Raw genomic sequence first — 12278 nt, forward strand, 5'->3', positions numbered from 1 at the left:
AAGCCCTTGGTCACAGCCTGGTTTGCTCAGATGATTCTCATTAAATGGACGTGTTTAGGCTAAAAAGAGCTTCAGAAAGATGGTTTTTATCTGCATTTGTAGATGCCCCAGGTCATTAGCAGGAAGCTTTTAAATTTAACAGTCCTGTTTGCTTCTTGTCTGTTGGAGTGGGCTTGGAAGGGAAGGTGTTGGCTTCTTGTGGGCTTCAGTTTCGGTGTCTCACACAGTAGCTGGTTTTATTTTGGGGTTATAAATTCTATGCAAAATTTATCTCCCTCCCTGTAAATTAACCAAATTAGTTCTGCTTTCTTAATGCGCCCTAGGAACATTTTAGGAAGGAATAGGAGAAAACTTAAGGATTTCATGCTCCCCAGGGTATGGCAATATCAGGTTGGCCATGTACACCTGGGAAAGGGGGTTTCATGGGAAGGGGGAGAGGAAGAGGAGGCAGGTGGGTGGCAGTGGGTCCCTGGATGGTCATCAGGGAACTGACACCGAGTGCTGGAGAGGCACAATTAGTGCTTTTTTGTTAGAAAAATTTGGGTCATTTAGCAGTGTGTCCCTTCCTTGCTTGGGTGAGGGGATTCAGACTTTTTGTAGTAGAAATACCCCTAACTTGGTGTACAAAATCTCACTGTTTTGCTGCATTGATTTAGAGAGGAAAGAAAGTCAAGGGGGTTTTCCCTGCTCTTGCTGATTAACTCACCTGCTGGGATAGGTGCCTACATGTGTCAATGGTATCATGTTGTTTATCAATGCGTGGTTATTCATCGGAATATCATATTCATGCATGGTAGCGACAGGGAGAGTCTGCACATCAGGGTTCAATTGTATGGAAGCTGGACCACATGTACAGTAGTTGGCAATATGGGATTAATGGAGGTATTGTATGTTAAAAATAATAGTAGTTTCCCATGGCTTCAATATCTGCCCCACTTCATGAAAGCAAAGCCTAGAATTTGTTCCTTGAAAGCAGGCTTAGATAAACGAAGACACAAATGTTCTGGGACGTGGGTTTTGTAGCGATTCCAGCCCAAGTTATTCCACCTGTACTGACAGGGCAGGAAAACATGGATTTTCAGTGTGTATCCTCCCTGCTTCCCCTTCCTGCAAACAGCAGAAAGAAATGCTGGGAATAACGAAGTTCATTTGTTACCTCGCTGGCATTCCCCATGACTTGCCATAAGGAAAATAAATGAGGCAGCTCGGTGGCAGAGCAGGTGCTGGGGCTGACGGAGCAGATCCCAGGCAGCAACACGAGGGCTCAGGTGCCAGTTTGTGTTTGCTCTGCTCTCCAAAGCTGCTTTTTTGTTGTTGGGAGTTGAGAAGTAGCAGGTTTGGGTTGTATTTCAGTGCAGAATTCTGCCACCTATTCAGAGCTCTATGGGAATGCAGTATTTAATCGCTTTGCCTGGGCTCAAAAGGTGAGTTTCTTGCAGCTGACAGATCCTGGTAAGAACTGTGGATAACAAATTGGATGGTGATGGTCCCAAGGCCAGCTTGCATCACTGGAGAGGTGGAAGTTGAGTTGAGGTCCCTCACAGCTGGAGCTGGGGTGCAGCTGGACGTGCTGGGGACCCAGCCATGTTCCTGGGTGGGACAAGCTGCTCACATCTCGTTAGTGAGTTAATTGAACAAGGGGAGGGGCAGCTTGAAGAGCAGGGAGTGGGGCCCATCATCTCAGAGGGGTGATTTCTTTGGGGTCATGGCCTCTGGAGACACTGGCAGTGCAGTATGGAGCACCCCTGGAGTGGGACTGGCTCCCTCAGGAGCTGTGCTTTGGACATCCTTCGGCTTTGTCTGCTGAGTTGTTTGCACTTTTAAAACCAAAAATACCCCAAAGCACCCACCTCAAAAAAAAAAAAAAAAAAAAAAAAAGCATCCCCCTATTACATTAGGATGTTTCATCCTTTTTGTCTTGTGAAGCTGATCCCAGCCCCTGGAGCTGGGAGTGTGGTCACACTGTTCCCCTGAGCTGGGACATCCCTCAAGGCTGCAAACGGAGCTGCAGTTTGAGCTGGTGATAGATTAGAGACTGCACACAGGAGTGGGGCTGTGAGTAGCTGATATCAGTTCATCTACAACCCCAGGCCCATTCCATCACTTCTGGCACAGCCCAAGTCCACGTTACTTGTTGCGTGGCTCCCAGAGGTTGTGATTCCTCTGGGAAGACTCAGCGAGGTGCGTGTGGGCACACCTGGGGAGTATCAGAGAGATCTTTAACAGGGGCAAAGCAAGTGGACAGAAACACTTCGAGCAGCATCTTCGGGCATGAGGGGTGAGCAGATGGAGTCAGGAGACTGGGATGGTGAGCACAGACACCACGGGCATGACCCCGGGTGTCTGTCCGCAGCTCGGGGCCCTCCAGAGCAGCGTGGGAGCCTTGCGTGACTTCCCCCGGCTCTTATCTTCACCCTTGCAACTGTTCCTGGCGTGCTGGGCGGGGAAATGCGTGTCAGCGAGTGTTACTAAGCCTTGCCACCTTCTCTCGGTACAGTTGCTGGTGAGAAGAGGGTGCCAGTGATGCCCGGATCGCCCGTGGAAGTGAAGATCCAGTCCAGGTCCTCTCCTCCCAACATGCCGCCGCTGCCGCCCGTCAACCCCGGCGGGCCCCGGCCCGTGTCCTTCACTCCGACTGCACGTAAGGCCCCCTGTCCTGGGAGCAGCTCCGGCTCACCTGGCTCACCTGGCCTGCTTGTGCTTGTCCTGGGGACGGCTCTGCTCACAGAGCTCACCAGGATGCCTCAGCCATCAGCCGGGGCACGGCGGGTGATGCTGCCTGCCTGTGAGGGAGGGGGGACCGGGGCTTTCCTGCACTTCTGTACTGCACGAGGGACATAAAACAGGGTGTGCAATCCCCCTGCCTGCTCCTGCCTTGCTCCTGGTGCTGCCTTGAGTCTTTCTCTTTGCAGGTGGCAGCCTTGATTTCCACCATAAACTCCATAAGAAATTGAATCTTTTATCAGGTCAGCTTCAAGCAAGCCAAGAGCTGGGCTTTCCTCTTTATCTTTTGGAGGAGTTAATTCCCACTCTGCTGTATCTCACTTTGCAGACAGCATTCCTGCAGCTGAGATTAGAAAGTTTTTCTCTTTTTTAATTTCCCAGCCTTGAAAATTCCTTGCTGTCCATCCAGATTCTCTTTTCTCCATCTTCTCTTTATAATCTTTCCTATTAAGCCACAGTCAGTCCTGATCCTGCCCAGCTGTAGCACAGCCTTCCACCCACTTCTTCTAGCTGAGCATTGCTCAGAGGTGACTCCATGGATGGAAAGAACCTTCAGCCTTTTCTTACAGCCTGGAAAGGGTTTTTTTTTCCTTCTTTAGCCAACATTTAAACCATTTGATGTCTTTTTAAAAGCATTGTTCCGGGAGCAAAGCTGCTTTACTTTGTTGGGCACGGAGTTATCTGACCCCCGCACATGGCACGTACGTATTTTCCGTGCTCTCCTCACCCCTTTTCCCTGCACAGAGTGTTCCCGAGCTGCTTGTGCCTTGCTGTGCTGTCCATGATGGTGTCTGGGCTAACTCAGAGTTCCATGCTGGCAGTGGGATTTGGAGATTTCCAGGCCAGCCTCCTGGAGGACACGCTGTGATGTGCTGCGTGGTGCTGGCAGCAGCGCTAATCACCGGGTTATCCCGCCAGACACATTGTCCCCATCTTTATGTGCTCAGGCGTTGTTAATGGCTCTCCTTTTGCTCAGGCAGAAAAAGACCATTAGCAAAGTGACAGAAATTAATTTTTCCAATGAGGATGCTTGGCATGCTGTTAAGGGCCAAGAAGCCTGAATCTGCTGATTGCAGATGACTTAATTGCCTCTTTCCAAGATAGATGAGAGATGCGACCTGTGGTGAAGTTCGTTCTTGCTTTTTCATTTCTCAGTTGCACCGGAGGGTCTTGGTCACTCCGTGGGGATGTGACCTGCCCTGTCAAACCCAAGGCTTGGGCAGGTGAGGTGGAGCAGTTGGAACAAAGCCATGCCTGCCTATGGTTCACTAACACAGGGTTGGAGAAGCAGCAAAACCTTTGACTGTGTAGGACCTAAGGCAGAATTTAAGAGGAGCTTTAGGTGAGGACTTTGTTCCCAGGAATTTCATCATCCTGCTGTCCCCAAACCAGCAATCCCACTGGTCTTGGTACACTGCCTCGCTCGCTCCAGCGCTGTGCTCTCACCTGGAAGTCGAGGTGCCAGCCTGGCTGTGTGGTGTGTGGTGGAGCAGATCCTGGTGATGCGCAGGATCAGATAACTGCCAGCTGCCCTGCGGTGGGGCCGTTGGGGGGGTCAGGAGGGGTGAGCCCAAAAACGCAGAGCGCGCTCACGGGGCCGTGCGTAACGGCAGCCCCGACCCCGCGCCGCTCCCCTGGCATCCCCCGGCCATCCTCTGCTCCCCCCTTGGCAGCCTCTCCCGAGGGTCCCCTGCAGCCCCAGGGGTGTCTCACAGCCCCTCTTTCTCCTAAGGTATAAATAGAGCCCGTTGCTCTATTTATATATATGCTCTATATATGCTCCCCAGACTTTCATCTGAAAGCGTAAGAGGAAGTGAAATAGAGAAGGGGGAAAGTGCCTCAGTTGTGGCCGCCGGAGAGCACGGAGCTGCAGAGCCTTTGCTGTTTGAGAGGAGCTTCTCTTGGCAGCTTCACCCTATTTATAACCCCTTTTATAGTGAAATAAAGGCCTTTATGAGTAATTACCAGAAAGGCCTTGCCTTTCACACAGCTCTGGTGTGCTCTGTGGAGCCGTACCTGCGGGTACAGCCTGACATCCCTGTTGCTTTGCTGCTTTGTGAGTGTGAACAGGAGCTTTTCAGGTTGCTGTGCTCCATAACAAAAGGCACGAGCTCACATTGCCTTTGCGCCTCCATCCTCTCAGTGTTGGCCTTCACCTTCGTCTCATCATCTGTCTGTGGGGGCTGTCACCCCTTGGTTAGCAGGAACCACCTTTGGTGTCTCTCTAGCCTTATCTTTCCTTGCATCTTAACTGACTCTGGTGAAGTTTCCCTCGTGTGCTCACCACGAAGGTCCAGGTGTGTGGAGCCTTTCCAGCCTCCAACCCTGGCATGCCCCAGAGTGGTTTAACTGTTCAAGTACCTCCTGTCTTCTCTGAAAAACCCCTCACTGGGTTCATCAGTATTTGGTATGATCCTTGTGAAGCTGCAGCAGAAATTTTGGCATCTTTTCTCACAAGACTCTGCTCCTCCCACAGGCAAGGGGCAGCTCTGCCAGGTGGTTTCAGAGCTTCTCTGAACACCATCACTTGAAATGGTTTTTATACCTTGTGGTCCCCTTGTCAGCACTTAAATCCATAAGGGATTCAGGGCTGAGTTTTAAGGATAAACCTAGTGCCTCGGCTACGACTCTGTTTCCAGTGATGTGCTTTTCACTCTGAAATTCTGGATTTATACAGAGTTGGGGCCCCAGTGCACAGCTGCTCATCAGACAGGGCTCAACATTGTGCAACCACAGCGTGGGGATGTCAACAATTTATCCTAATCCCTTGCTGAGTTCCCAAACTTCCAGCCCTTCAGTCTGTTTCGACATGCTCACCACTTAGAGGAGGCGAAGCTGCAGATGGGACCGGGTTGGGAAAAACAACCGTGTTTGCAAAACTCCCTGTAAATCCCCAGGGAGGGATGGCAGGCACAGGGCAGGGTCTGCCGGCCCTCCTCGGGCGAGGTGGAGCCACCTGAGCTGCCCCTCAGCAGCAGCAGCAGCAGCCTCCTGGCTGGAGGATGGATCCACCGAAGCAGCAGACCACAGGGATGTGCCCATCTGGTGCTCAGCATCGCTTCTGTCTCCCCTTTGCAGTGCCCAACGGAATAAACCATTCCCCCCCGACGCTGAACGGGGCCCCGTCCCCACCCCAGAGGTTCAGCAACGGTCCTTCCTCATCCTCCTCCTCCTCGCTGACCAACCAGCAGCTCCCAGCCACGTGTGGGGCCCGGCAGCTCAGCAAGCTGAAGCGCTTCCTCACCACCCTGCAGCAGTTTGGGAATGACATTTCACCGGAGATCGGGGAGAAGGTCCGGACTCTCGTTCTGGCCCTCGTGGTAAGTCCTGCACCATCCCGGCCTGCCTGGCTTTTCCCAGATCCACAGTGTTGTCTGTTTGCATCTTTGCTGAGCAAGACTCTTTTGTGCTTCCTGAGAAACTCAGTGATTTCTTTTTTCTTGCCTTTGCTATGTTGCAGAAAGTGTTGGTCCAGTGGCTTAGGCACGAGCTTGTGTGCAGCTGAACTTAAGGAAAAAGTGGACAAAGCTTTTCTGTAAATTATGGAATCACAGAATGGTTTGATTTTGGACCTTAAAGATCATCTCTTTCCTATCCCCTGCCATGAGAACACCCTTCAAACCCAAACGAACAGGTCTTGCAGCGGAATTGTATCCAGTGTTTGCATTTATACAATAACTGGGAGAAATGCTGTCCAGTTCATTAGACATGATATTCCACATGCTTTACAAAGGCATGGAGTGACAGGATAAGAGGGAATGGCTTTAAACTGAAAAAGAGGAGGTTTGGATTGCATATCAGGAAGAAATTCTTCCCTGTGAGAGTGGGGAGGCCCTGGCACAGGGTGCTCAGAGAAGCTGTGGCTGCCCCTGGATCCCTGGGAAGTGTCCAGGGCCAGGTTGAACAGGGCTTGGAGCACCCTGGGACAGTGAAAGATGTCCCTGCCCATGGCAGGGGTGGGAATGAGATGGCCTTTAAGGAGGCTTCCAACCCAAACCATTCTGTGACCTTGGCCTGAGGCCCTGGAGCCCTGGGCAGCTGTGGTCCAGTGGGGCTCCTGCACTGATCTCTGCTTTTTGACACACTTTCTTTTGAGGCTCAGCAGGTGCTGAAGGGAGCTAGACCGCAGCAGCCTGGAGCATTTCTGCTTCCAAGGCTGGCAGCAAACCTGAGTCTGTCCGTGTCCTGAGGGTCACTCCCAGGGCTTAAGCAGGTTGAAAGATAAAAGCAACATAAGCACTGGATGTAAAATGCTGCTGCTGCATTAATATAGCATATTTAATTCCATGGATGTAGGGTGGTACCTTAGCCTACCCTTTTGGGGAGGGAAGGAGAAGCTGTCCAGGTCCCTTTGGCTGTTATTCTCACCCCAGATTATGCTGGTTGCTGCAGGAGTGAGTTTTGTAAATGCAGATCATCAAATGCTGCTGTCCCAGGCCTTCCCCAGCCTGAGCAACCCTGGGGGAGGCAGGGCTGGACCAGGAGAGGACCATGGTGAACAGAAGGCTGATGAGATTCCATGGGTAGGTTAGATGAGGAGAGCTGAAAGGGAGGAAGGGGAGGAAGGTGTGCAGTTCTGAGCAGCTGGGACTGAGGTCTGACTCTCCACAGCCTGCCCCAGCATGCAGTAGATGCCAGCTGGGTCCTGCTGCCCTGCAGTCATCCTCTGCCTCCCACTCTGGAGCTGGGAGGGTGCTGAGCCCGGCAGTTCCCTCCCCTCTGCTAGTGCAGCATTCCTACTCCGCTGGCCTGAGCCTTGCTGGCTGCATCCAGCAGGATCCAATGCAAACACTGTCAGTCCTGGAGCGGCAGATGCTGTCTCCCTCCCAGTTCTGTTCATTTGGAGCCATTTCCCACATGTCTAAAAATAAGAACAAATTGCCATTTCATTTCTTAATTCCTTTTCTCAGAACTCGACGGTGACAATCGAGGAATTTCACTGCAAGCTGCAAGAGGCGACCAACTTCCCCCTCCGGCCGTTTGTGATCCCCTTCCTGAAGGTGACAGGGAGCTGCTGGGGCGTGCTGACACTCCGTGTGCCTGCCTGTGCCTCTTGGCAGTGTGACATTGCTGGGAAAGCTCTCCTTGCAAGCACCACAGCAATTCTGCTGGAGTCCAAGACAGACTGCACAGAGCGTAGCGCTGGCCGTGTGGGACTGGCTGACGTTGTGCCGTGTGCCACATATGTCTGCTTGTGTGCTGGAGATAAAGGAGGCAAACCAAGCTCCATGTGGCAGCTTCTGAGCCTATAATCTTATTTGCAAATGTTCAGATCTAGAATGTTTGAAGTGCTGGCACAGGGAGTCTGTGTCTGGGATGGTTAAATCACAGAATCGCAGAATGGTGTGGGTTGGAAGGACCTTAAAGCCCATCTCATTCCAGCCCCCTGCCATGGGCAGGGACACCTTCCACTAGACCAGGTTGCTCCAAGCCCTGTCCAGCCTGGCCTTGAGCATTTCCAGGGGTGGGGATTCCACAACATCTCTGAGTAACTAGATTCTGGAAGCACACAGTGCTTCCTGTAACACTTGGGGTTTGGGTCCACCAACATCAGGCTCCTGGGACAACACAAGTAAATCTGACAGTGCAGACACCAGGAGGATCCTGAGTGGGGGGTCACAGGTATTACTGCTCTGAGGTATTAATGAAGACCAAACCTTTTCGAACAGCTGGAAACCCCTGCCCTGCCATAATCCAGCCCTGTGCTTGTTCTCCAGGCCAACCTCCCTCTGCTGCAGCGGGAGCTGCTGCACTGTGCCCGCGCTGCCAAGCAAACGCCCTCCCAGTACCTGGCACAGCACGAGCACATCCTGCTCAACACCAACACCACGTCTCCCGCTGACTCCTCCGAGCTGCTCATCGAGGTCAACGGCAATGGCAAGAGGCACAGTCCAGACAGGTGAAAAACAGCTTTTGTCACTCTGCTCAGTTGCTGAAGTCGTGACTTTTGTTTTATCTTTGCTGCTGACAAAGCTTTAAGCAGCATCGAGGATCTTATCGCTCCCAACAACTATTCTGACTGTTTTAAGACTCCAATCACTGCTCCTACTGCACTGTGAATTCAGGTTGGGTTTCTCATTCAGGCAGGTTCTGTCCCAGAGGGACTTTTGGGTGAAAAGCCCTGAAAAGCCCCAGCCAGAGAGCTGAGCAGTTTCCCACCCCCAAGGCAACGAACGGAGGCATTGGCAGGGCTGGGAAGGATGCGCTTCATTTTCACCACGTTTTATTCCAAGATAAAAGTTGTTATGCAATTATGTGGAGCATGCCTCAAATTTATAAAAACTGTGAAATTTTAATTTGGTCATGCTCAGAGAGATGAATCACAACACTCAGGCGTCCTGAACCCTTTTCTTTGACGGGGTCACTTTGTGCATCGCCTCACAAATCGAGCGCATTTGTTTGAGCTCTCTGCATTTAGCCCGTGGTAAAATCATTGCTGCCCAAACCCTGCTGATTCCAAATCTGCATCTTTCTGAGTACATTTATGGGATGCTAAGGAATGCCTGTCTCTGCTGGTGTGATTGCAGGAGGGAAGACAGCAGCTTTGAGAGGGAGCCGCTGCCGACAGAGCCTCCAGCCAAGAGGGTTTGCACCATCAGCCCCGCGCCCCGGCACAGCCCTGCCCTCACCATCCCCCTGATGAACCCTAGTGGGCAGTTCCACCCCACCCCACCACCCCTTCAGCACTACACCTTGGAAGATATTGCCACCTCCCATCTCTACAGGGACCCCAGCAAGATGTTGGAGCACAGAGAGATCCGGGACAGGCACGGCGGGCTTGGTGAGAGCCTGGAGGGCTCCTCATTGAGCTTTGGTGTTGGTCTCTGCTTGGCCACTCGTGCCCAAAGATGTGTGATGCTGGGCATGTCCTCACAGCTGGGTCTTTGCAGGGAGTTCAGAGGAAACAGCTCCCCGTGGGAAGTTACAAACAGGAAGATTTAGAGTTTGTATTTCCCTGTATGAAGGCTGGAGTCACTGAGGGTGAGGAGAAAGGACTTGGTGTGTGAGTTGAGTGTAGCCAACCCAGCAGGCAGGAAGAGAGGGCAGGGAAATAGAAATTAACTTTTCCAAGATCTGCAAAGCAGGAGAGCAGAGATTGACCCCCTGCCCTGTTTCTCCAAGGGATGTGTGGGAGGTGCATGATGTGTTTCCAGCACAACAGCCTGAATCACAGGCTCGGAGCTGCTGTGAGTTTATAACAGGAGAACCAGCTCCACAAGCAGGTCAGAGCTGGAGCCACAAGTGGATTGTAGCACTTCCTAGACAGTGAAGCAGACAGGGATAAAAAAGCACCAGTGTGGAATTACTCCTGTAGAGCTGCCACCTGGAGATGTGTTTTAAAATCCGAGCTATGTGGAGCTGGAAATAGAGCTCTCTGTTCTTGATCTGTGACCACTTCTCTCTCCACTGGTCCATCTAATCCCTCTGTGGCTGTGGCTTGTTGCAGGATTGAATGGAGGCTACCAGGACGAGCTGGTGGATCACCGCCTGACAGAGAGGGAGTGGGCGGATGAGTGGAAGCATCTCGATCACGTAAGGAATGGCAGGGGCTGTGGGAAGCTCTGTGGGAAGCAGCAACCCAGTGTTCCACCTGCTCCAGTTGGTGATTTCCTTGTTGATACCATATCCAGGCTCTCCTGCTGGAGGAACAAGCCACCACAAGCAGGTGGATGGTGGGGAGGGCTGAGAGGAGCTGTCGCGCTTTCCTGGCAGGTTTCCTCTGCCCATGGACAGTGGAAACTAAAATGGATGTGGATGGGAGCTGGGGAGCTTCTGCAGAGCATGGCCAGGTGCTGCCATGGCTGGCTGAGAAACCAAACCCAGCCTTATCCCCACTGGGATCTTTTCTGCCCTGGCCAGCACAAGGGCACAGATGTGCTAAGTGCAGTCAGGATATGGACTTACAGAATGAGCCAATCTATCATTAGGGTATTTTAAGACTTTTTTTCCCTGAGGTGCCAACCTTTTATGGACCAAAAAAGGCACCAACAGCAAGACCTGGTGCTTCTAGCAGATTTTATGCTGAGCTTTTTCCTTCTGAGCAAGGCAGCTCCTCCAGGCACTTCACTGCTCTTTCCCTCAAAGAGTTGGGATTAAAATTCAGCTTTGATCATAAATGCAGAGAGAGACCTCATGGTCTAAAGCTAATGGGTTTTTTTGAGGGGGTGGCGTTGGGGTGGAGCAGAGGCCCCGTAGCTGAACATTTGGAGTTGGGCTGTGACTGCAGAGCGCTGGCACCAGCATCATAACCAACCCTAATGCCATGGGAACGTGGTGGGGTTGGCTGCTCCACTTTCAGGAGCATGGGCTGGCGGTGTTGAGCTACCTCTTGTGGTGATCCTATCCTTGGGCACGGCACCATCCCAAATCCCGGGGAACCACCTCGCTCCTGTCCTGTCTACCTGGGGCGGTCCCTCCAGGGCAGAAACCCTTGATGACCAAGAATCCTTCCCCTCCGGCAGGCCCTGAACTGCATCATGGAGATGGTGGAGAAGACGCGGCGCTCCATGGCGGTGCTGCGGCGCTGCCAGGAGGCCGACAGGGAGGAACTCAACTACTGGAAGCGGCGCTGCTCCGAGACGGCCGAGCCGCGCAAGGCGGGCGCCGAGCTGCTCAGCCGCCAGCACAGCCCCGCCAGCGCCGACTCCGTGGGCAGCGGTGAGCAGGGGGGACGGTTCTCTGTGCCAGCCCTGGGATAAGTTGGGTTAGGGACTCCTCAGGTGTTTTTCTCGAGGGTTTGAAGAGAGGCAACACAGGAAGCAGCTTTTGTCGTCGAGCCTCTCCTGTGTCGCTGCTGGCCGAAGTTGGTCTGGAGCTGATAAACCCCGGCAGGAGAGAAGTGTCGCTCTCCACCACTCTCCCCCTCTCAGTCCCTCTTGCCTGAAGGATTTTAAATGTCACAGTCTATTTATTCTAAAAATACCAAAGGCTTTTGTAAGTGTAACAGCTACCTGTGTTACTAATTCTATTTTTGTACTGTGAGTCAACTTTATCAAAGCTGACTAGTTTCCCCCTCCAGTATGCAGGGGTTTGATCCTATACAAAACACAAGTCTAAAGTGCTGATTTATTTCAGTGTAATTCTCATGTCCATCCAAACAAACCCACTGCAAATCAAGTTCTGGGAAAAAAAACCCTCTGATTATTCAGAAATAAAAATGGATTTCTTCTAGCAAGAAGAAATGTCAATTTGATGTATATTCTACTTGCTTGTATACAAAACATAGAGTGAATCCTCTTGCAAGGAATCCAAGTGCCCCTGGCTCTAGTTGCCACAAACCCTGAGGAGCAGTGGCTGTGTGTGACAACCTGGGGGACACAGGCAGCTTTTAGCCCTTCTATATTTAAGGATATCATGACTAATACACTTCCAGCGCCACGCTATTAAATGTGATATACTTCAAAATTTTAATACAAATTTGGAATGCTGTTGCTTTCTCCCGTTGTGGACCTAGGGGTAATTTTCAAGCTCTATTGCTCTTGTGAGAAGGTGCAGTTAAGCATCAAAGCAGCATCTCCAGGTGTCTTGGAGGACTGTTTGTCCATCAGTTCAAG

At 51.8% G+C, this 12278-nt stretch overlaps 1 protein-coding gene across 10 annotated transcripts in view; it reads left to right on the forward strand.

The window, feature by feature from the left end:
- The window catches only part of CBFA2T2 (CBFA2/RUNX1 partner transcriptional co-repressor 2), a 57863-nt gene that overhangs the window by 39739 nt on the left and 5846 nt on the right, over window positions 1-12278 (forward strand). For 9 of the 10 annotated variants that reach the window (XM_066198779.1, XM_066198782.1, XM_066198783.1 and 6 more), the window contains exons 2-8: window positions 2498-2641; window positions 5803-6044; window positions 7635-7724; window positions 8442-8623; window positions 9252-9505; window positions 10172-10257; window positions 11187-11382. In XM_066198779.1, the coding sequence (XP_066054876.1) occupies window positions 2498-2641; window positions 5803-6044; window positions 7635-7724; window positions 8442-8623; window positions 9252-9505; window positions 10172-10257; window positions 11187-11382 (1194 nt within the window). Of the gene's footprint in view, window positions 1-2497; window positions 2642-3384; window positions 3426-5802; window positions 6045-7634; window positions 7725-8441; window positions 8624-9251; window positions 9506-10171; window positions 10258-11186; window positions 11383-12278 lie in introns of those variants that run through there. The other variant, XM_066198785.1, reaches the window with a different exon arrangement.

The sequence above is a fragment of the Chamaea fasciata genome, unplaced genomic scaffold (assembly GCF_029207755.1).
Source record: "Chamaea fasciata isolate MVZ Bird 193981 ecotype frontalis unplaced genomic scaffold, bChaFas1.0.hap1 SCAF_17, whole genome shotgun sequence".
Classification (NCBI taxonomy): domain Eukaryota; kingdom Metazoa; phylum Chordata; class Aves; order Passeriformes; family Sylviidae; genus Chamaea; species Chamaea fasciata.